The sequence below is a fragment of the Nomascus leucogenys genome, chromosome 1a (genome assembly GCF_006542625.1).
Source record: "Nomascus leucogenys isolate Asia chromosome 1a, Asia_NLE_v1, whole genome shotgun sequence".
Lineage (NCBI taxonomy): Eukaryota > Metazoa > Chordata > Mammalia > Primates > Hylobatidae > Nomascus > Nomascus leucogenys.
The window spans coordinates 5,837,895-5,861,332 of NC_044381.1; the positions used below are offsets into that span (position 1 = coordinate 5,837,895).

General features: G+C 36.7%; 1 protein-coding gene across 3 annotated transcripts in view; it reads left to right on the forward strand.

Moving 5' to 3' along the window:
- The window catches only part of JAK2 (Janus kinase 2), a 147,821-nt gene extending 131,668 nt beyond the window's left edge, over positions 1-16,153 (forward strand). For all 3 annotated transcript variants that reach the window (XM_030809442.1, XM_030809533.1, XM_030809477.1), the window contains 3 exons: positions 5,471-5,588; positions 14,970-15,083; positions 15,320-16,153. In XM_030809442.1, coding sequence (XP_030665302.1) covers positions 5,471-5,588; positions 14,970-15,083; positions 15,320-15,427 — 340 coding nt within the window. In that variant the 3' untranslated portion in view covers positions 15,428-16,153. The remainder of the gene's footprint in view (positions 1-5,470; positions 5,589-14,969; positions 15,084-15,319) is intronic.
- Positions 16,154-23,438: the final 7,285 nt, after the last annotated feature.

Sequence of the window (23,438 nt, forward strand, 5' to 3'; positions counted from 1 at the left end):
GAGTTGAACAATGAGAACATATGGACAGAGGGAGGGGAACATCACACACCAGGGCCTGTTGTGGGTTGGAGGGCTAGGGGAGGGATAGCATTAAGAGAAATACCTAATGTAGTTGATGGGTTGATGGGTGCAGCAAACCACCATGGCACGTGTATACCTATGTTAACAAACCTGCACCTTCTGCACATGTATCCTAGAACTTAAAGTATAATAAAAATTTTTTTTTAAAAAACAGTGAACATTTATTGCAGGCTTACATTGGGCTAAATGCATGTTATGGATCATCTCATTTAATCCTCCTAACAAGCCTTGGAGAACATGTATGATTATCTCTATTTTAAGCATGGAGAACTGAATAGCTTACCCAAGGTGGCATGACTAGTAAATCACTGGACCAGGATTTAAACCCAAAAAGTCTGATCCCAGAGTTCATGCTTATAAGCCTTCCTAACCATGATAATGCTTTAATCTGGCATTAACTGTTCTCTAATTTGGGTAGGTTTGAAATTTTTCATAATATTAAAAATATTTTTGAGGAAATGTCCTCATGATAATCATTAGAACTGCCTCCATCTAATTATTTTTAGGGTATGAGTGAAACTAAAAAGTAAGACTCATCTAAAAATAGTCATCTGTTTTGGCCATATCCCCAGTGATACATGAATTCGTTATTATTGTTTTCAGAATGAAAAATTAAAGAGGTTAAATAAGCTGGCAATCAAGAAATATTAGTTATATGAAGATTCAGAGATTTGGGTATACTTAATGAATACAAGCTAATAAATATTTATTAAGACTCTAGTGTGCTCCAAATACTATACAGGGAGATAGGGATATGAAGATAGGATTAGCATCAGAAAAGAAGGACTGTCCCTTAGTAGGAAGGCTGAACTAAAAGGCAAAGTTTGATGTGATAGGCAAATTCAACTGACAGGTCCACTACTCATAGTCCCTTCAAGAGCTCATAATTGGGAAAAGTCAAATGTGTAATACTGCACTTACAATAATTAAGTGCAATAAGTGTAAGTGCAATAATTAAGGTAATGGGAAAACGTAACAGTACAAGTAATTCAGCTGAAGGTTTATGTAAGATAACTAAGATGACATTTCAACTATTGGTTGAATTGGCCTCTCCCTCATGAATGGGATTAAGGCCCATATAAGAGGCCTCATGCAGCATTTGGCCCCTTGCCCTTCCACGTTCGTCCATGTGAGGACACGGCATTCTTCTCCTCTAGAAGATGCGGCAACGGGGCTCCCCTTGGAAGCAGAGAGCAGCGCTCACCACACACCTGAACCTGCCAGCACCTTTATCATGGACTCCCAACCTCCAGAAGTGTGAGAAATAAATTTCTGTTATTTATAAATTATCCATTGTCAGGTACTCTGTTATAGCAGCGTACATGGACTACCACAAGCCCAGTACACCATGTTAATGAGTTCAGACCTTGTTTAGTAGACAATGCGTAAGGAAAATGTGGCACATATACACCATGGAATATTATGCAGCCATAAAAAATGATGAGTTCATGTCCTTTGTAGGGACATGGATGAAACTGGAAAACATCATTCTCAGCAAACTATCGCAAGGACAGAAAACCAAACACCGCATGTTCTCACTCATAGGTGGGAATTGAACAATGAGAACTCATGGACACAGGAAGGGGAACATCACACTCCGGGGACTGTTGTGGGGTTGGGGGAGGGGGGAGGGACAGCATTAGGAGATATACCTAATGCTAAATGACGAGTTAATGGGTGCAGGAAATCAACATGGCACATGGATACATATGTAACAAACCTGCACATTGTGCACATGTACCCTAAAACCTAAAGTATAATAATAAAAAAAAAAAAAAAAGAAAAAAAAAAGACTTCAAATTATATAAGCTTTGGGACCTGTATCTCTGCCTATACCTGTGAAAAAATCATGAGGGCAGTCAGGATAAGCTTAAGATGATATATATATATATATGGCATAATTAATTTCATATTATAAAAATAAGATAATTTCTCATTACTTAATTTGCAATAAATAATACAGAGTAAAATATGGCTAAGATTATAACTTATGAAGTAAGGTATATGGTAAAAGACATGGTTATTCCTTCACTAAATGTGTTAGGGGGAGGTATGAAGTGAATTCTGATGTATGACTTTGGGGAATAATTAGAAGCAACATGTATGAAAATCAGAAATAACTTATTTTTCCTCATGATCAAAATTTTCATATGTATTTAATGAAAACAAAAAATATATACTGCTAAAAGCAAATCAGATAGGCAGTTAGCATATAGTTTTATATTTGCAGTAGAAAATAAATATTTTATACAATGAAATGAAGTTCATTAAATTTTATGTAAATATTTTAGAATATGAGTTGATAAAATAGGTTTTAGCTAACTTATTGAATAATAAACACTGTCTTAGTCCCTTTATGCTGCTATAACAGAATACCTGACAATGGATAATTTATAAAGAACTTAAATTTATTTCTCACACTTCTAGAGGTTAGGAGTCCATGAAAAAGGTGCTGGCAGGTTCAGGCGTCTGGTGAGAGCTGCTCTCTTCTTTCCAAGATGGAGCCTTGCTGCTGCATCCTTCAGAGAGGAGGAATGCCATGTCCTCACATGGACAACAGTGGAAGGGCAAGAGGGGCCAAATGCTGCATGAAGCCTCTCATAAGGGCCTTAATCCTATTCATGAGGGAGAAGCCCTCATGGCATAATCATCTCTTAAAGGCCCCACCTGTTAATACCATCCCATTGACAACACTTGAATTTTGGAGGAGACACACAGCAAACACTAAATCTGAAGTCTGAAAGAACTCAATTTTTATTCACAGGATTTTGCCCATGATATTTTTTAAAAAACTCAATTTCATTTAAAATAAACTTTGTTATCTATATTGTTTTTCTTGTTCAAAAAGGCTGTTTTGTTTTAAGCTAACAATATGTTATAGCATGTCCTAGAGGTTGATGCTAATAACTGGGGGAAAAAAGTGCCTCTGCTTAAATGTTTTAAAAAATTGGTGAAACAGCATTTTGGACTCCTGGAGGATCCTTTATTCTTTTTACTACAGAAGTACCCAGTGGATGATCTTTGTACATTATTCTTCACCTTGTTTGAAGACCTCTGTACTAGTCATGAGATAAGGATGTGATGTAAACTGTAACAATGGGTTAGGAGACTGATTGGAGATATTTCTAAGCTATACTCTAAAGGGACTTAGTGGGTCATTAGACACTGGAGTGAAAGATGAGTCAAAAATAATTAGGATTTTCAACTTAAGCAGTTAAATAGATTGTGATGCTATTTATTACATAAGAAACAAAATAAACAGCAAGTTTTGGAAAGAGGATGGAATTCTGTTTGCCTATAGATCTTTAATGTGGAAATGTTCTAAAAGTCTGGAGCACTAAAGAAAGGTCAAAGATATGGTTATAAATTTGGGAGACTTTAGTATATAGGTGGATGATACTATCTAAGGGAAAGTTTTTAACCAAGAGAGGAATAAATCTGATGATGAGACCTTGGGAAACCTTCAATTTAGAAGAGGCAGAAAAGTAGCAGTAGTGTTGGGAAAGTATAATTGAAAACAAAATCTCCCAACCCAGAAAACCTTCCCACAAAGACAGAAGAGAAGGAAAACAATTTTATGATTAAGCATTAGAGCAGGATGTGATGTGTATCACAAGCAGTCCCCTAAGAGATTTGCAAAGACAGAAGGAAATCTCACCCTTTTATATAGCCAACCTGATATAACCCCTTTCATTCAAGTTCTTAGGATAAACAGTAACTAGTCCTCAAGTAAGAAGACTTGACAGCACTACTTATCACATACGTAGTTTATTCTAAATTCACTTGGTAATTGGACTGACTTTGCTAATTCGCTTTATACAAAGGAAAAATACACTTTTCATATCTTCATGACAGGAGATAGTTTTGCAGCTTGGAAAGAGGCTCCTGCTGAAGTTAGGCTTCTACTCTCCCACAGAAACTGGGAGTAAGGGCGCTATCTTCCTTGATGACTGTATTCCAAAGAGATAGTTACAGGTTCTTGAAAAAGACATTCATGGGTCATAAAACTGGCAAGAGGCTTTGAAGCAAGAGATTTTTAAAAGATTTACATACATTTCAAAAAGACAAAGAATTTACAAGTTTTCTGAATGCTCTAAGAACAAAGAAGGAAGAGTCTTCTTATTTTCAACGGGGGGAATTAATTTTGTTTCTTTTTAAATTTGTATTTACCCTTACGTAAGTGATAGAACAGACAGAAAAAAACAGCTGTGGAAATGTGCGGGAAATTACAATGAGTGCTACATGAAAACCAGAGGAACAGCATTATTTTGCAAGGAGTGAGGGAATAGTGCTGTCTTCAAGAACATTACGTTCCCCTTGTGGAATAAAACTAACATACATTTGATAATAACTAGATATGTAAAATTTGTAAAGACTAAATATAAAAAGAATATAGCAGTAGGGTGTTTAATTATGTAGTATGGACTGCCAGTACTATAGGAATTCAATGGCCTGAGGGCAATAAGACCTGGAGTAGGCAGGGAAGGATTTGTGGAAATTAGGAAACTTAAATGGGATTTTGAAGGAGAGATTAAATCTATATAATTCACATTTTTAATCTCAGCAGTCTAAAACACATCTCTGTAGCTGTCTCTACAATAAAGATAAACTTAGCAATGGAACCACGATACTCACAGTCCACTGGGCCAAAACTTTCCCTTGGATAGTGTCAAATGCTTGAGTGAACAATGACACCGTTGCTGTGACTTTTTACTTTCTGTATTCCTTCTCATAGTCACCCCCTCTTCTGATTAACAGGTTCTTTCTTTTATAGCTTTAAGTCTTGCCTTGGAACCCTTTTTTTCTCCAGGATACTTATATGGATTCATTTAAAGCTTAACTTGCAGAGAGCAGCTTATTTTCACTTCTTAGAAGGTAGTCTGCAGTTAACCTTGGTGCTGTCTACGGAGACAAAAATAAGTTTCTTTGGATTTTAGTTATCTTTCCATGTCAGAGATTCCCGAGACCACCCCCAGGTGGACGATTTGCTACGAAGACTCACAGGACTCAGCACATATCCATATTTATGGTTATGATTCATTATAGGGAAATAACACAAAGCAAAATTAGGCACTCTCTGCCTGGCACATACTAAAGTTACAGACTCCCAGAAGAAAAGTAGATGTTAGCATAAACCGTATTGTTTGTACAAACAATCTAGGCAGGGTGAATCACTCTTATTTAGGGAATCGTGGAATCCCTCCTGAAATCTAAGTTCACTGGTGCCAGGCAAAAAGGCCCTTTTAATCATAGAAGCCTCAGGCCTGCTGTGATAACTCTTTTCTCTGGGCGTTTTTTTTTTTTTTTTAATTTATACAATGATTTGCAGGTAAAATCAAGAGTCCACATACCAAGTAAGTGTCTTTTAAATGTTCTTCATATATTACAGGTATGCTCCAGAGTCACTGACAGAGAGCAAGTTTTCTGTGGCCTCAGATGTTTGGAGCTTTGGAGTGGTTCTGTATGAACTTTTCACATACATTGAGAAGAGTAAAAGTCCACCAGCGGTCAGTGTGCTTTTTATTTACTTTCAGTTTTTTGTTTGTTCGTTTGATTTTTATAAATTTATGGGGTACAATTTTGCTACATGCATACCTTGCATAGTGGTGAAGTCAGAGTTTTTAGGGTATCCACCACCTTAATAACATACATTGTACCCCCTAAATAATTTCTCAGCATCTACCCCACCAATGGCTCACCCTTCCAAGTCTCTATTGTCTATCATTCCACATTCTACGTTCACGTGTATACATTATATAGCTCCCACTTATAAGTGAAAACATGTGGTATTTGTCTTTCTATGGCTTATTTGTTTCGCTTAAGATAATTACCTCCATCCATGTTGCTACAAAAGACATAATTTCATTCGTTTTTATGGCTGAATAGTATTCCATTTTGTATGTATACCACATTTTCTTTACCCAGTCATCCACTAATGGACACTTAGGTTGATTCCATGTCTTTGCTTTTGTGAAGAATGCTGCAATAAACATACAGGTGGAGGTATCTTTTTGATACAATGATTTCTTTTCCTTTAGGTAGATACCCCGTAGTGGGAATGCTGGATCGAAACGTAGTTCTATTTTTAGGTCTCTGAGAAATCTTTATAATGTTTTCCATAGAGGTTCTACAAATGTACATTCTCACCAACAGTGTATAAGAGTTCCCTTTTCTCCACACCCTTGCCAACATCTGTTATTTTTTCTCTCATTTTTTTTTCCATTCTGACTGGAGTAAGACATACCTCACTGTGGTAATTTTTTCTCTTTTTTTTGTCATTCTGATTGGAATAAGGCATATCTCATTGTGATTTTAATTTGCATTTCTCTGGTGATTAGTGATTAGCATTTTTTCATATGCCTCTTGTCATTTTGGGTGTCTTCTTTTGACAAATGTCTACTGATCTCCTTTGTCCACTTTTTAACACGATTATTGGGGAGTTTTGGTTGAATTTCTTGAGTTCCTTATAAATTCTGGATGGTAGTTCCTTGTCAGATACAAAGTTTGCAAATATTTTCTCCGATTATGCAGGTTTTCTGTTCATTCTGTTGATTATTTATTTTGCTATGCCAAAATTTTTTAGCTTAATAAAGTCTCATTTGTCTATTTTTGGTTTTGTTGCCTAAGCTTTTGAGGTCTTTGCCATGAATTCTTTGTTTATAAACTCATTTCCATTAAAGTTGTCTCTAGGTTTTTTTCTAGTATTTTTATAGTTTCAGATCTTATAGTTAAGTCTGTAATCGATCTTGAGTTAATTTTTGTATATGGTGATAAATATGGGTCCAGTTTCATTCTTCTGCATATGGCAATCCAATTTACCAGCACCATTTATTGCAAAGGGTGTCCTTTCCCATACTGCTCAAAGCAATCTGCAGATTCAATGCAGTTCCTATCAAAATACCAATGTCATTGGTTCACAGAATTAGAAAAAACAATCCTAAAATTCATATGGAACCAAAAAGAGCCCTAATAGCAAAAGCGATTCTAAGCAAAAAGAACAAAGCTGGAAGCATCACATTACTTGACTTCAAATTATATTATAAGGCTACAGTAACCAAAGCAGCATGGTACTCATATAAAAAACAAACACGTAGATGAATGGAACAGAATAGAGAACCCAGAAATAAAGCCACATATTTATAGCCAACTGATCTTTGACAAAATCGACAAGAACATACATTCAAGTTTTGTTTTTTAACATGAGAAAGGGTTTATCCAAAGAATAGTAAGCCTAGGACTCATTTTAGCACTTTTATTGCTTATTTTTAAGGCAGTATCCAACAAAATAACCCCAAACTTATTCATAAACTAGCTTCAATTTTTAAAAAGGGGGTATTGGGAAACTAGTGAGTAAAGTCTCTTAATATTACTTTTATTAAATCCAGTAAGCTCATTCATTCTAGGAATTATTGCATAAGTTAAAATGAACCTTCCAAAGTAATTTTTCTCTTGGTCATCATAGAATTTTTTTTAATATGGAAAAGTATGAAAAAATAAAAATCATTGCCAATGCAGTTACTCAAAGAAGACCACCTTAATATTGTGGTATGTTCCCTTTCAGGCTTCTTTTTACTTTGTGTATAAAAGTATATACAAAAAAGTATATAAAACTTTTATGACTTTTATAAAAGTTCACTTAAATAAATATATATTATTTTATAAAATTAAGGTCATACTGTGCAGTTTGCTCTCTTGCTGTTTCATGAAGTATTACAGCAGGGGTAATTTACTGTATTAGAAAAATGTACTGCAAATATGTTTTCTAATTGCTGAGTAGCATTCCATCATAAGGCTATGTATGTCTGAACAATCATTTTCCATTCTTCAGTCTTTTAAGTAACATTTCAGTGAACATAGTGAACATCCTCATGCATATTTATATTTATCTCTGATAATTATCTTAGAATAAAAGTACAAGTAAAACTTATGAACTAGTTTAAAGATTTTTTAATTCCAAAATGCTTTCTAGAGAAGCTGTGCCAGATTATATCTCAACAGCAATGCATAGGGATGTACATTTCAACCATTTGCCAGTATTGGTTATTATATTTTTATGTACTTTTGCCAAGTTGATAGGGGAGAAGTTATATATATTTTAATTTCAATTTTTTTCTTTTTTTTTATTATTATACTTTAAGTTTTAGGGTACATGTGCACAATGTGCAGGTTTGTTACATATATATACATGTGCCATACTGGTGTGCTACAGCCATTAAATCGTCATTTAGCATTAGGTGTATCTCCTAATGCTATCCCTGCCCCCTCGACCCACCCCACAACAGTCCCTGGAGTGTGATGTTCCCCTTCCTGTGTCCATGTGTTCTCCTTGTTCAATTCCCACCTATGAGTGAGAACATGCAGTGTTTGGTTTTTTGTCCTTGCGATAGTTTGCTAAGAATGATGGTTTCCAGTTTCATCCATGTCCCTACAAAGGACACGAACTCATCATTTTTTATGGCTGCATAGTATTCCATGGTGTATATGTGCCACATTTTCTTAATCCAGTCTATCGTTTTTGGGCATTTGGGTTGGTTCCAAGTCTTTGCTATTGTGAATAGTGCCTCAATAAACATACGTGTGCATGTGTCTTTATAGCAGCATGATTTATAATCCTTTGGGTATATACCCAGTAATGGGATGGCTGGGTCAAATGGTATTTCTAGTTCTAGATCCCTGAGGAATCACCACCCTGACTTCCACAATGGTTGAACTAGTTTACAGTCCCACCAACAGTGTAAAAGTGTTCCTATTTCTCCACATCCTCTCCAGCACCTGTTGTTTCCTGACTTTTTAATGATGGCCATTCTAACTGGTGTGAGATGGTATCTCATTGTGGTTTTGATTTGTATTTCTCTGATGGCCAGTGATGATGAGCATTTTTTCATGTGTCTTTTGGCTGCATAAATGTCTTCTTTTGAGAAGTGTCTGTTGATACCCTTCACCCCCTTTTGATGGGGTTGTTTTTTTCTTGTAAATTTGTTTGAGTTCATTGTAGATTCTGGATATTAGCCCTTTGTCAGATGAGTAGATTGCAAAAATTTTCTCCCATTCTGTAGGTTGCCTGTTCACTCTGATGGTAGTTTCTTTTGCTGTGCAGAAGCTCTTTAGTTTAATTAGATCCCATTTGTCAATTTTGGCTTTTGTTGCCATTGCTTTTGGTGTTTTAGACATGAAGTCCCTGCCCATGCCTATGTCCTGAATGGTATTGCCTAGGTTTTCTTCTAGGGTTTTTATGGTTTTAGGTCTAACATGTAAGTCTTTAATCCATCTTGAATTAATTTTTGTATAAGACGTAAGGAAGGGATCCAGTTTCAGCTTTCCACATATGGCTAGCCAGTTTTCCCAGCACCATTTATTAAATAGGGAATCCTTTCCCCATTGCTTGTTTTTGTCAGGTTTGTCAAAGATCAGATGGTTGTAGATATGTGGCATTATTTCTGAGGGCTCTGTTCTGTTCCATTGATCTGTATCTCTGTTTTGGTACCAGTACCATGCTGTTTTGGTTACTGTAGCCTTGTAGTATAGTTTGAAGTCAGGTAGCGTGATGCCTCCAGCTTTGTTCTTTTGGCTTAGGATTGACTTGGCAATGCGGGCTCTTTTTTGGTTCCATATGAACTTTAAAGTAGTTTTTTCCAATTCTGTGAAGAAAGTCATTGGTAGCTTGATGGGGATGGCACTGAATCTATAAATTACCTTGGGCAGTATGGCCATTTTCACGACATTGATTCTTCCTACCCATGAGCATGGAATGTTCTTCCATTTGTTTGTATCCTCTTTTATTTCATTGAGCAGTGGTTTGTAGTTCTCCTTGAAGAGGTCCTTCACATCCCTTGTAAGTTGGATTCCTAGGTATTTTACTCTCTTTGAAGCAATTGTGAATGGGAGTTCACTCATGATTTGGCTCTCTGTCTGTTATTGGTATATAAGAATGCTTGTGATTTTTGCACATTGATTTTTGTATCCTGAGACTTTGCTGAAGTTGCTTATCAGCTCGAGGATATTTTGGGCTGAGACCATGGGGTTTTCTAGATATACAATCACGTCATTTGCAAACAGGGACAATTTGATTTCCTCTTTTCCTAATTGAATACCCTTTATTTCCTTCTCCTGCCTGATTGCCCTGGCCAGAACTTCCAACACTGTGTTGAATAGGAGTGGTGAGAGAGGGCATCCCTGCCTTATGCCAGTTTTCAAAGGGAATGCTTCCAGTTTTTGCCCATTCAGTATGATATTGGCTGTGGGTTTGTCATGGATAGTTCTTATTATTTTATGTACCATCAATACCTAATTTATTGACAGTTTTTAGCTTTGAAGCGTTGTTGAATTTTGTCAAAGGCCTTTTCTGCATCTATTGAGATAATCATGTGGTTTTTGTCTTTGGTTCTGTTTATATGCTGGATTACGTTTATCAATTTGTGTATGTTGAACCAGCCTTGCATCCCAGGGATGAAGCCCACTTGATCATGGTGGATAAGCTTTTTGATGTGCTGCTGGATTCGGCTTGCCAGTATTTTATTGAGGATGTATGCATCAATGTTCATCAAGGATATTGGTCTAAAATTCTCTTTTTTGGTTGCGTCTCTGCCAGGCTTTGGATCAGGATGATGCAGGCCTCATAAAATGAGTTAGGGAGGATTCTCTCTTTTTCTATTGATTGAAATAGTTTCAGAAGGAATGGTACCAGCTCCTCCTTGTACCTCTGGTAGAATTTGGCTGTGAATCCATCTGGTCCTGGACTTTCGTTGGTTGGTAAGCTATTGATTATTGCCACAATTTCAGATCCTGTTATTGGTCTATTCAGAGATTCAACTTCTTCCTGGTTTAGTCTTGGGAGGGTGTATGTGTTGAGGAATTTATCCATTTCTTCTAGATTTTCTAGGTTATTTGTCTAGAGGTGTTTGTACTATTCTCTGATGGTAGTTTGTATTACTGTGGGATTGGTGGTGATATCCCCTTTATCATTTTTTATTGCATCTATTTGATTCTTCTCTCTTTTCTTCTTTATTAGTCTTGCTAGTGGTCTATCAGTTTTGTTCATCTTTTCAAAAAACCAGCTCCTGGATTCATTGATTTTTTGAATGGTTTTTTGTGTCTCTATTTCCTTCAGTTCTGCTCTTAGTTATTTATTGCCTTCTACAAGCTTTTGAATGTGTTTGCTCTTGCTTTTCTAGTTCTTTTAATTGTGATGTTAGGGTGTCAATTTTGGATCTTTCCTGCTTTCTCTTGTGGGCATTTAGTGCTATAAACTTCCCTCTACACACTGCTTTGAATGTGTTCCAGAGATTCTGGTGTGTTGTGTCTTTGTTCTCGTTGGTTTCAAAGAACATCTTTATGTCTGCCTTCATTTTGTTATGTACCCAGTAGTCATTCAGGAGCAGGTTGTTCAGTTTCCATGTAGTTGAGCGGTTTGAGTGAGTTTCTTAATCCTGAGTTCTAGTTTGATTGCACTGTGGTCTGAGAGACAGTTTGTGATAATTTCTCTTCTTTTACATTTGCTGAGGAGTGCTTTACTTCCAACTATGTGGTCAGTTTTGGAATAGGTGTGGTGTGGTGCTGAAAAAATTGTATATTCTGTTGATTTGGGGTGGAGAGTTCTGTAGATGTCTATTAGGTCTGCTTGGTGCAGAGCTGAGTTCAATTCCTGGGTATCCTTGTTAACTTTCTGTCTCGTTGATCTGTCTAATGTTGACAGTGGGGTGTTAAAGTCTCCCATTATTATTGTGTGGGAGTCTAAGTCTCTTTGTAGGTCACTAAGGACTTGCTTTATGAATCTGGGTGCTCCTGTATTGGGTGCATATATATTTAGGATAGTTAGCTCTTCTTGTTGAATTGATCCCTTTACCATTATGTAATGGCCTTCTTTGTCTCTTTTGATCTTTGTTGGTTTAAAGTCTGTTTTATCTGAGACTAGGATTGCAACCTCTGCCTTTTTTTGTTTTCCATTTGCTTGGCAGATCTTCCTCCATCCCTTTACTTTCAGCCTATGTGTGTCTCTGCACATGAGATGGGTTTCCTGAATACAGTACACTGATGGGTCTTGACTCTTTATCCAATTTGCCAGTCTGTGTCTTTTAATTGGAGCATTTAGCCCATTCAAAGTTAATATTGTTATGTGTGAATTTGGTCCTGTCATTATGATGTTAGCTGGTTATTTTGCTCATTAGTTGATGCAGTTTCTTCCTAGCCTTGATGGTCTTTACAATTTGCATGTTTTTGCAGTGGCTGGTACCAGTTGTTCCTTTCCGTGTTTAGTGCTTCCTTCAGGAGCTCTTTTAGGGCAGGCCTGGTGGTGACAGAATCTCTCAGCATTTGCTTGTCTGTAAAGTATTTTATTTCTCCTTCACTTATGAAGCTTAGTTTGGCTGGATATGAAATTCTGGGTTGAAAATTCTTTTCTTTAAGAATGTTGAATATTGGCCCCCAAATCTCTTCTGGCTTGTAAAGTTTCTGCCAAGAGATCCGCTGTTGGTCTGATGGGTTTCCCTTTGTGGGTAACCCGACCTTTCTTTCTGGCTGCACTTAATATTTTTCCCTTCATTTCAACTTTGGTGAATCTGACAATTATGTGTCTTGGAGTTGCTCTTCTCGAGGAGTATCTTTGTGGCGTTCTCTGTATTTCCTGAATCTGAATGTTGGCCCGCCTTGCTAGATTGGGGAAGTTCTCCTGGATATTATCCTGCAGAGTGTTTTCCAACTTGGTTCCATTCTCCCTGTCACTTTCAGGTGCACCAATCAGACACCGATTTGGTCTTTTCACATAGTCCCATATTTCTTGGAGGCTTTATTCGTTTCTTTTTATGCTTTTTTCTCCCAACTTCCCTTCTCACTTCATTTCATTCATTTTCCATCACTGATACCCTTTCTTCCAGTTGATCGCATCAGCTCCTGAGGCTTCTGCAGTCTTCACGTAGTTCTCGAGCCTTGGCTTTCAGCTCCATCAGTTCCTTTAAGGACTTCTCTGCATTGGTTATTCTAGTTATCCATTCATCTAATTTTTTTTCACAGTTTTTAACTTCTTTGCCATTGGTTTGAATTTCCTCCTGTAGCCCGGAGTAGTTTGATCATCTTGAAGCTTTCTTCTCTCAATTCGTCAAAGTCATTCTCCCTCCAGCTTTGTTCCATTGCTAGTGAGGAGCTGTGTTCCTTTGGAGGAGGAGAGGCGCTCTGCTTTTTAGCGTTTCCAGTTTTTCTGCTCTGTTTTCTCCCCATCTTTGTAGTTTTATCTGCCTTTGGTCTTTGATGATGGTGTTGTACACAAGGGTTTTTGGTGTGGATGTCCTTTTGTTTGTTAGTTTTCCTTCTAACAGACAGGACCCTCACCTGCAGGTCTGTTGGAGTTTGCTAGAGGTCCACTCCAGACCCTGTTTGCCTGGGTAGCAGCAGCAGTGGCTGCAGAACAGTGGTGGCTGTAGAACAGCAGATCTGGGTGAACCACAAATGCTGCTGTCTGATCGTTCCTCTGGAAGTTTTGTCTCAGAGGAGTACCTGGCCGTGTGAGGTGTCAGTCTGCCCCTACTAGGGGGTGCCTCCCAGTTAGGCTGCTTGGGGGTCAGGGACCCACTTGAGGAGGCAGCCTGCCCGTTCTCAGATCTCCAGCTGTGTGCTGGGAGAAACACTACTCTCTTCAAAGCTGTCAGACAGGAACATTTAAGTCTGCAGAGGTTACTGCTGTCTTTTTGTTTGTCTGTGCCCTGCCCCCAGAAGTGGAGCCTACAGAGGCAGGCAGGCCTCCTTGAGCTGTGGTGGGCTCCACCCAGTTCGAGCTTCCTGGCTGCTTTGTTTACCTAATCAAGCCTGGGCAATGGCAGGCACCCTTCCCCCAGCCTCGCTGCTGCCTTGCAGTTTGATCTCAGACTGCTGTGCTAGCAATCAGCGAGACTCGGTGGACATAGGACCCTCTGAGCCAGGTGCAGGATATTATCTCCTGGTGTGCCGTTTTTTAAGCCTGCTGGAAAAGCGCAGTATTAGGGTGGGAGTGACCCGATTTTCCAGGTGCCATCTGTCACCCCTTTCTTTGACTAGAAAGGGAACTCCCTGACCCCTTGCACTTCCTGAGTGAGGCAATGCCTCTCCCTGCTTTGCCTCGCACACAGTGTGCTGCACCCACTCTCCTGCACCCACTTTCTGGCACTCCCTATTGAGATGAACCTGGTACCTCAGATGGAAATGCAGAAATCACCCGTCTTCTGCGTCACCCGTGCTGGGAGCTGTAGACCGGAGCTGTTCCTAATTGGCCATCTTGGCTCTACCCCTTCCATTTCTTTTCTTAATGTGATTGACTGTTGCATTTCTTTTCTTAATGTGATTGCCTGTATATTTGTTGGGTGTTTAGGGTGGGTATGTATATATGTGAATTATCTCTTCTGTGCTTTGCCTATCTTTATATTGGTAATTTTTTTCCCAATTTATAAGAGCTGTGTATATTGAAAATAAGTAAATGATGTTTAAGTATTTTCCTACCTTATAATTCAGATTTTAATTTTATAAACTTTGACATATGAAAGTTTTCTTTGTTGCATTTATGCTTATTCATTTTTTCTCATATTCTCTTATATTCAACTTTTTATTTCAATTGAAATGTAATATGATAAAAATATGAGTTTTTTAACAACAAAAATCTCAAAGGAAATATGTTTTTAGTTCATGTGTTTTGAGCCCTTCTCAGGGGATTTGTGTTGAGTTTATTACAGCAATGGAAACAGAAATGATAGAAGTTCCATATTTAACAGCCTTATGTTTTTGATCCTAAAAGTAGTCTGTTTTGAAAAGGTTTGAAAACATACAAAAGCACATGTATACTAAATTTTTCCCATTGAGTGGAGGAAATTGAGAAAGAATTTTGCTATAAATTAAATGTACAAAAAATATTGAAAGTGGGTGTGTTTTAGGAATTTATGCGTATGATTGGCAACGACAAACAAGGACAGATGATCGTGTTCCATTTGATAGAACTTTTGAAGAATAATGGAAGATTACCAAGACCAGATGGATGCCCAGATGAGGTAACAACTTTTTTTTTAATCCACGGTAATCATGCATTTTCTTTTACTTTTTACTCAAGGACTTTAGTTCACTTTCTGAAGTTTAATTTGCGGAGCTTTGATAAACAGCATAATCAGATGACTGTGGAACAAGCCATGGTTATGACATGTGCCCTGTATTGAAAATTACTGTCTTCCACCAATTAAAAGATGGCCCTTAGTGTTCATTTAATTTTGGTTTATTTTCTCCTTTACAGATTTATATGATCATGACAGAATGCTGGAACAATAATGTAAATCAACGCCCCTCCTTTAGGGATCTAGCCCTTCGAGTGGATCAAATAAGGGATAACATGGCCGGATGAAAGAAATGACCTTCATTCTGAGACCAAAGTAGATTTATAGAACAGAGTTTTATATTTCACATTGCTGTGGACTGTTATTTCATATATCATTATTATATAAATCATGATGCTAGCCAGCAAAGATGTGAAAATATCTGCTCAAAACTTTCAAAGTTTATTAAGTTTTTCTTCATGAGGCCACCAGTAAAAGACATTAATGAGAATTCCTTAGCAAGGAATTTTGTAAGAAGTTTCTTAAACATTGTCAGTTAACATCACTCTTGTCTGGCAAGAGGAAAAAAATAGACTTTTTCAACTCAGCTTTTTGAATCGTGAAAAAATTATTATGTAAATTTTGCAATGTTAAAGATGCACAGAATATGTATGTATAGTTTTTACCACAGTGGATGTATAATACTTGGCATCTTGTGTGATGTTTTACACACATGAGGGCTGGTGTTCATTAATACTGTTCTCTAATTTTTCCATAGTTTATCTATAATTACTTCACTATACAAACAAATTAAGATGTTCAGATAATTGAATAAGTACCTTTGTGTCCTTGTTCATTTATATCACTGGCCAGCATTATAAGCAGGTGTATACTTTTAGCTTGTAGTTCCATGTACTGTAAATATTTTTCATGTAAAGGGAACAAATGTCTAGTTTTATTTGTATAGGAAATTTCCCTGACCCTAAAGAATACATTTTGAAATGAAACAAGCTTACAAAGATATACTCTATTTTCTTATGGTTTCCCTTGTATCTATTTGTGGTGAATGTGTTTTTTAAATGGAACTATCTCCAAATTTTTCTAAGACTACTATGAACAGTTTTCTTTTAAAATTTTGAGATTAAGAATGCCAGGAATATTGTCATCCTTAGAGCTGCTGACTGCCAATAAGATTCTTCGATCTCTGGGATTTATGCTCATGAACTAAATTTAAGCTTAAGCCATAAAATAGATTGTATTTTAAAAATGGATAGCTCATTAAGAAGTGCAACAGGTTAAGAATTTTTTCCTAAAGACTGTATATTTGAGGGGTTTCAGAACTTTGCATTGCAGTCATAGAAGAGATTTATTTCCTTTTTACAGGGGAAATGAGGTAAATAAAAGTATGCTTGTTAATTTTATTCAAGAATGCCAGTAGAAAATTCATAATGTGTATCTTTAAGAAAAATGAGAGCATACATCTTTTCAATTAAGTATAAGGGATTGTTCGTTGTTGTCATTTGTTATATTGCTACTCCACTTTAGACACCATACCTAAAATAAAATATGGTGGGTTTTGTGTGTGTGTGTGTGTGTGTGTGTGTGTTATTTATACAAAACTTCAAATACTTGCTATTTTGATTAAAAAGAAAATAGTTTCTTACTTTATTTTTAGTGGTATGTTCTACTTTTTTGAAACTTGTACTGAAGACTTCTGATTTTGGGTTGAAGGGAAGGAAAAGGAAGAAATGTTTTTTACATTCATTATACTTAAAGCATTTTAATAGTTCTGGATGCAGAAATCATCTAAAATCACAGTGAATTAGATTTTAAAAAAGATTTTAGATTTTTTTGAAAATATAATTTTTATTTAATTTGTAAAGACTCCTCAAGGATTTGTATATGCAACACAGTTAAGAGATCTTCCATTTTATTACCTTTCAAGTGAAAAATAGCCTATCACACAATATGCTTGATTTCAGATTTTCATACTAAAACTTAACTACATATTTAAAAGTAGGTTCTTATCAAGGGTCTCTAACATTGTTTTTTAAAACAAGATGTGAACTAACTTTTCTTAAACATTTTTTTAAATGCTTCATCTTTTAGTTTTATATAAAGAATCCCACATGTACATTCTTATTTTTAGAATGGGATTACTACCTTATTATAAAATTCCAAGTTTCCAAGAAACTTCGTTTCATTGAGGCTCGTAAAGTTTTCCATTTTGATTCTGACTACACATAAAAATAAGCTAACCCTGTAGTTAGTTATTAAGTTGGTTCTGTACAAGAAACAGGTAAGTAATTATTGTACCAGTTAATGCCAAAATATTTTTCACATTAATATTCTTCAGAAACAAGGGTAAAGGTATTCTTAGAATTATGCAATTCTATAACTATTCCAGTATGTTCAGTTATACAATCTTTAAATAACTGATTTTCTTTTTTCATGGGTACTTGTTTGGAAAATAGTCACTTTTTCACACTATTTATATATGCTGCCAGTAACACTATAATTTGCTATGGAAGAGTGTTCTTTTAACCTAAGACTTCTACTTTACAGTCAAGTGTAATTTTCATCACAACTTCTGGTATTTAAATTTTCTTTAAACAGCTACAAAAGAGTTAGAAAATACCTACAGTTCTATATCTGTAGAGCCCATCTCGATGGTGGGTGTGGCATTATGTGCTCAATTTATTGAGTCTATGTTAATTTCTTTAGCATGTTCCCCCTAAATTGAAATAGTGATGTAGTAAATATTCAGAAGTGATTTTCTTTTGCATTTTTACCTAACCAAGGAAACAGGCCACACACATTGGTTTAGGGATGTTATGATAGCTTACCTTCCAGTTTTTAAGAAATGCTTCCTACAACTGCTGTCAACCACTGTACTGTCTTTAATGAACATTGTTGTATCCCATCCTAATTCTTGTATTGAAATTATTTCTCATGAAAGTTTCTCTAATATCTCTAATTTTGGGGCATAATTCACTAAGAATCAGTTTGCTGTATATTAGAATAAATAATAACAGTAAGTCAGCAGGATTATCCAAACAAACAAAAGACTAGGTTTTATGAGATAAGCTTGATTTAAGAAAAAAACGAAGTATGAATATCAGAAATACTGTGTGTTTACTCTCAGATTTTAGTTGGTTGGATTTAATACCGAGATAACTAGCTGCTAAGTGTTTCATAATTCTGACAGTGGTATTAGATTTCAAAATGACACCGAGAGAACTGAAAAACTACATCAGTCAAATTCATATATGTATATCATATAGCCTTTAACTTTTTACATTAATCATATTCTTAGTAAAATGCACATTGTATACCTAAATATTAAAATATTTACTTTTATAATCTTACCTTTTATTTTATTATAATATAAATAAAATTCTTCTTAGGTTAAAAAATTAATTTCAGTTGTGTTTATGCCAGATGGCATTGCTTAGTTGGTACAAGCTCTCAATATGTTTCACTCTTTTTTATAGTCTTTCACATTTATAAGAAAAAGCCTTATCTCCAACTGAAACACCAGTCTTACTAATACAGTTTTAAAAGTTGTTAACGATCATTATCTATTATTAGGCCTTTATTTACATAGCAAATTGCTTAACATTTTATTTTGAATATAACTATAACAGATTTTTAAAATGAGACCTTTAAAAGAGCTCTAAGAGTCCCTGTTCTAGTTATTTGTATTATAAGCTTCTGTGAATGTTTTCATTTTAATACCAGTAGTAGGAAGATATATGGCAGTAGAAGCACTCATATACATGCTATTTATTGAGGTAAAGTAAGTTATCTTTGAGCAGTGTGAACAGACAGAAGCATACCTTTTAGATCTGAACTCTTGGTAAATGACAAATACATCAAGGTGGTATGGAAAAATAGTAGAGCAGGCATATTATAGAGACAACAGGCAGCTAAGAAGGCAAATTGTCAGTTGAAGATGATAAGACCTTGTCAAAATAAGCACTAAAAACACAAAGTGTGAAATGGAAAAATCTGTTATCAGTTATTTATCTTTCCAAACACAGTTGTATACATAGATGAAAATGTTTAGGTGCTTTTCATACACAGATAATTAAGTATATGGTATTTAATAATAAACAAGTTTAAGGTCCTTCAAATACTTGAGGTATATATTATGGAAACTCAGAGTATGAATTTTCTAGGAGCATGGAGTATAAGATTCTGAGTTGGAATTTATTTACTGAAATGAAAAACAATGAAGTTAAAGAAATCAAAGATACTAAAGCAAATGGAAAGATAAACCTAACAAGGCACTCAATAATGAAAATACTTAGTGGAATACTACTTGAACTATACATATCATACTTTCTTCCTCTGCTTAATAATTCTGTTGAAGGCTGTTATTACAATGAGCTTTTATTGGCTATCCTAAATTTTAAGTATATTAGAACAAAATTTATTATTATGTCCTTAGTAACATTTAAGATGCCTCAATTTTTTATTAGAGAAAAAAAGTTATTTACAGAATCAAAGACTTCATCTTGATTTTTAAGAACAAATAGCTGGGGGAGGAGCCAAGATGGCCTAATAGGAACAGCTCCGCTCTACAGCTACTAGCGTGAGTGACGCAGAAGATGGGTGATTTCTGCATTTCCAACTGAGGTACCGGGTTCATCTCACTGGGGAGTGCCAGATGGTAGGTGCAGGACAGTGGGTGCAGTGCACCGTGTGTGAGCCAAAGCAGGGTGAGGCATCGCCTCACCCAGGAAGTGCAAGGGGTCAGGGAATTCCCTTTCCTAGTCAAAGCAAAGGGTTACAGACAGCACCTGGAAAATTGGGTCACTCTCACCCTAATACTGCACTTTTCCAACGGGCTTAAAAAACAGCACACTGGGAGATTATACCCCGCACCTGGCTCAGGGGGTCCTACACCCACGGAGTCTCACTCATTGCTAGCACAGCAGTCTGAGATCAAACTGCAAGGTGGCAGCAAGGCTAGGGGAGGGGCGCCCGCCACTGCCGAGTTAGTTGTTCGATTAGGTAAACAAAGCAGCCTGGAAGCTCCAACTGGGTGGAGCCCACCACAGCTCAAGGAGGCCTGCCTGCCTCTGTAGGCTCCACCTCTGGGGGCAGGGCACAGACAAACAAAAAGACAGCAGTAACCTCTGCAGACTTAAATGTTCCTGTCTGACAGCTTTGAAGAGAGTAGTGTTTCTCCTAGCACACAGCTGGAGATCTGAGAACGGGCAGGCTGCCTCCTCAAGTGGGTACCTGACCCCCGAGTAGCCTAACTGGGAGGCATCCCCCAGTAGGGACAGACTGACACCTCACATGGCCGGGTACTCCTCTGAGACAAAACTTCCAGAGGAACGATCAGGCAGCAGCATTTGCGGTTCACCAATATCCGCTGTTCTGCAGCCACCAACTGCTGATACCCAGGCAAACGGTCTGGAGTGGACCTCTAGCAAACTCCAACAGACCTGCAGGTGAGGGTCCTGTCTGTTAGAAGGAAAACTAACAAACAGAAAGGACAGCCACACCAAAAACCCATCTGTACGTCAACATCATCAAAGACCAAAGGTAGATAAAACCACAAAGATGGGGAAAAACAGAGCAGAAAAACTGGAAACTCTAAAAATCAGAGCACCTCTCCTCCTCCAAAGGAACGCAGCTCCTCACCAGCAATGGAACAAAGCTGGATGGAGAATGACTTTGACGAGAGAAGAAGGCTTCAGACGATCAAACCACTCCAAGCTACAGGAGGAAATTCAAACCAATGGCAAAGAAGTTAAAAACTTTGAAACAAAATTAGAAGAATGGATAACTAGAATAACCAATGCAGAGAAGTCCTTAAAGGACCTGATGGAGCTGAAAATCAAGGCACAAGAGCTATGTGAAGAATGCAGAAGCCTCAGTAGCCGATGTGATCAACTGGAAGAAAGGATATCAGTGACGGAAGACAAAATGAATGAAATGAAGTGAGAAGAGAAGTTTGGAGAAAAAAGAATAAAAAGAAATGAATAAAGCCTCCAAGAAATATGGGACTATGTGAAAAGACCAAATCTACATCTGATTGGTGCACCTGAAAGTGACAGGCAGAATGGAACCAAGTTGGAAAACACTCTGCAGGATATTATCCAGGAGAACTTCCCCAATCTAGCAAGGCGGGCCAACATTCAGATTCAGGAAATACAGAGAACGCCACAGAGATACTCCTCAAGAAGAGCAACTCCAAGACACATAATTGTCAGATTCACCAAAGTTGAAATGAACGAAAAAATGTTAAGATGCAGCCAGAAAGAAAGGTCGGGTTACCCACAAAGGGAAGCCCATCAGACTAACAGCTGATCTCTCGGCAGAAACTCTACATGCCAGAAGAGAGTGGGGACCCATATTCAACATTCTTAAAGAAAAGAATTTTCAACCCAGAATTTCATATCACAGACCTAATATAAATGCTAAAATTATAAAACTTCCCAAAGAAAATGTAGGAGAAAATCTTAAGAAATTTGTAATAAGCTAAAATTTAAAGTGAAACACCCAAGTTCCTTCAAAGAATGGAAAAGACTTCCCAAGAAGGACTGGTACAAATAAACCCAGACTGTGAAGACTACAATAAATACCTAACTCTTGAATGCTCAGATACTAATGAACATCCACAAGCATCAAGACTACCCAGGAACACAGGAGCTCACCAGAGGAACTAAATAAGGCACCAGGGGCCAAAACCAGAGGGATAGAGTTATGTGACCTTTCAGATAGAGAATTCAAAAGAGCTGTTTTGAGGAAACCCAAATGAATTAAAAATAGAAAAGAAATTCAGAATTCTAACAGATAAATTTAACAAAGAAGTTGAAATAAAAAGAATAAAGCAGAAATTCTGGAGTAGAAAAATGCAGTTGAGATACTGAAGATTGCACCAGTCTTTTAATAGCAGACTTGATCAAGCAGAAGAAACAATTAGTGAGATTGAAGACAGGCTATTTGAAAATACAGAGTCAGAGAAGACAAAAGAAAAATGAATTAAAAAAATAAACCATGCCTACAGGCTCTAGAAAATAGCCTGAAAAGGCAAATCTAAAAGTTCTTGGCCTTAAAAGGGTGGGGGGTGTCTAGAATGTTTTTCAAAGAGATAATAACAGAGAACTTCCCAAACCTATAGAAAGGTGTCAGTATTCAAGTACAAGAAGGTTACAGAACACCCAAGTGAATTTAACCCAAAGAAGACTGCCTCAAGGTAATTAATAATCAAACTCCCAAAGGTCAAGGATAAAGAAAGGGTCCTAAAAGCAGCAAGATAAAAGAAACAAACACATGGACACAGGAAGGGGAACACCACGCTCCGGGGACTGTTGTGGGGTGGGGGGAGCGGGGAGGGACAGCATTAGGAGATAGACCTAATGCTAAATGACGAGTTAATGGGTGCAGCACACCAACATGGCACATGGATACATATGTAACAAACCTGCACATTGTGCACATGTACCCTAGAACTTAAAGTATAATAATAACAATAATAAAAAAATTTGCACACACACACACACAAAAGAAACAAACAAGATATTAATACCATGGAACTTCAACATGTCTGGTAACAGACTTTTCAGTGAAAACCTTACAGCCCAGGAGACAGTGGCATGACAAATTTAAGTGTTGAAGGAAAAAAAATCTTTTGCCCTACAAGAGTATATCCAGCAAAAATATTCTAGACACATGAAGGAGAAATACTTTCCCAGCCAAAAAAAAAGAAAGAAAGAAAGAAAAAAAGAAAAAATGCTGAGGAGCTGCATCAACACCAGATCTGTCCCACAAAAAATGTTAATTCTTCAACCTAAAAGAAAACGATGTTAATGACCAAGAAGAAATCATCTGAACATACAAAACTAACTGGTAATAGTAGGTACACAGAAAAAAAATAGAATATTATAACTGTTACTATGGTGTACAGACTACTCATATGTAGAAAGATGAAAGATAAAATGATCAAACTAATGACTACAAGAACTTTTCAAGACAGACAGTATAATAAGATATACATAGACACAACAAAAAGTTAATGAGACAAAGTTAAAGTGTAGAATTGTTACTAGTTTTCTTTTTGCTTGTTTGTTTATGCATCAGTATTACATTGTCATTACTTTAAAGTAATGGATTATAAGATATTATTTGCAAGCCTCATGGTAACCTAAAATCTAAAAACATAACAGATACACAAAAAATCAAAAAGCAAGAAATTAAAATATACCAACCAAGAAAATCACCTTCACTAAAAGGAAGATAAGAAAAGGCAGAGAAGATCACAAAATAACCAGAAAATAAATAACAAAATAGCAGGAGTAA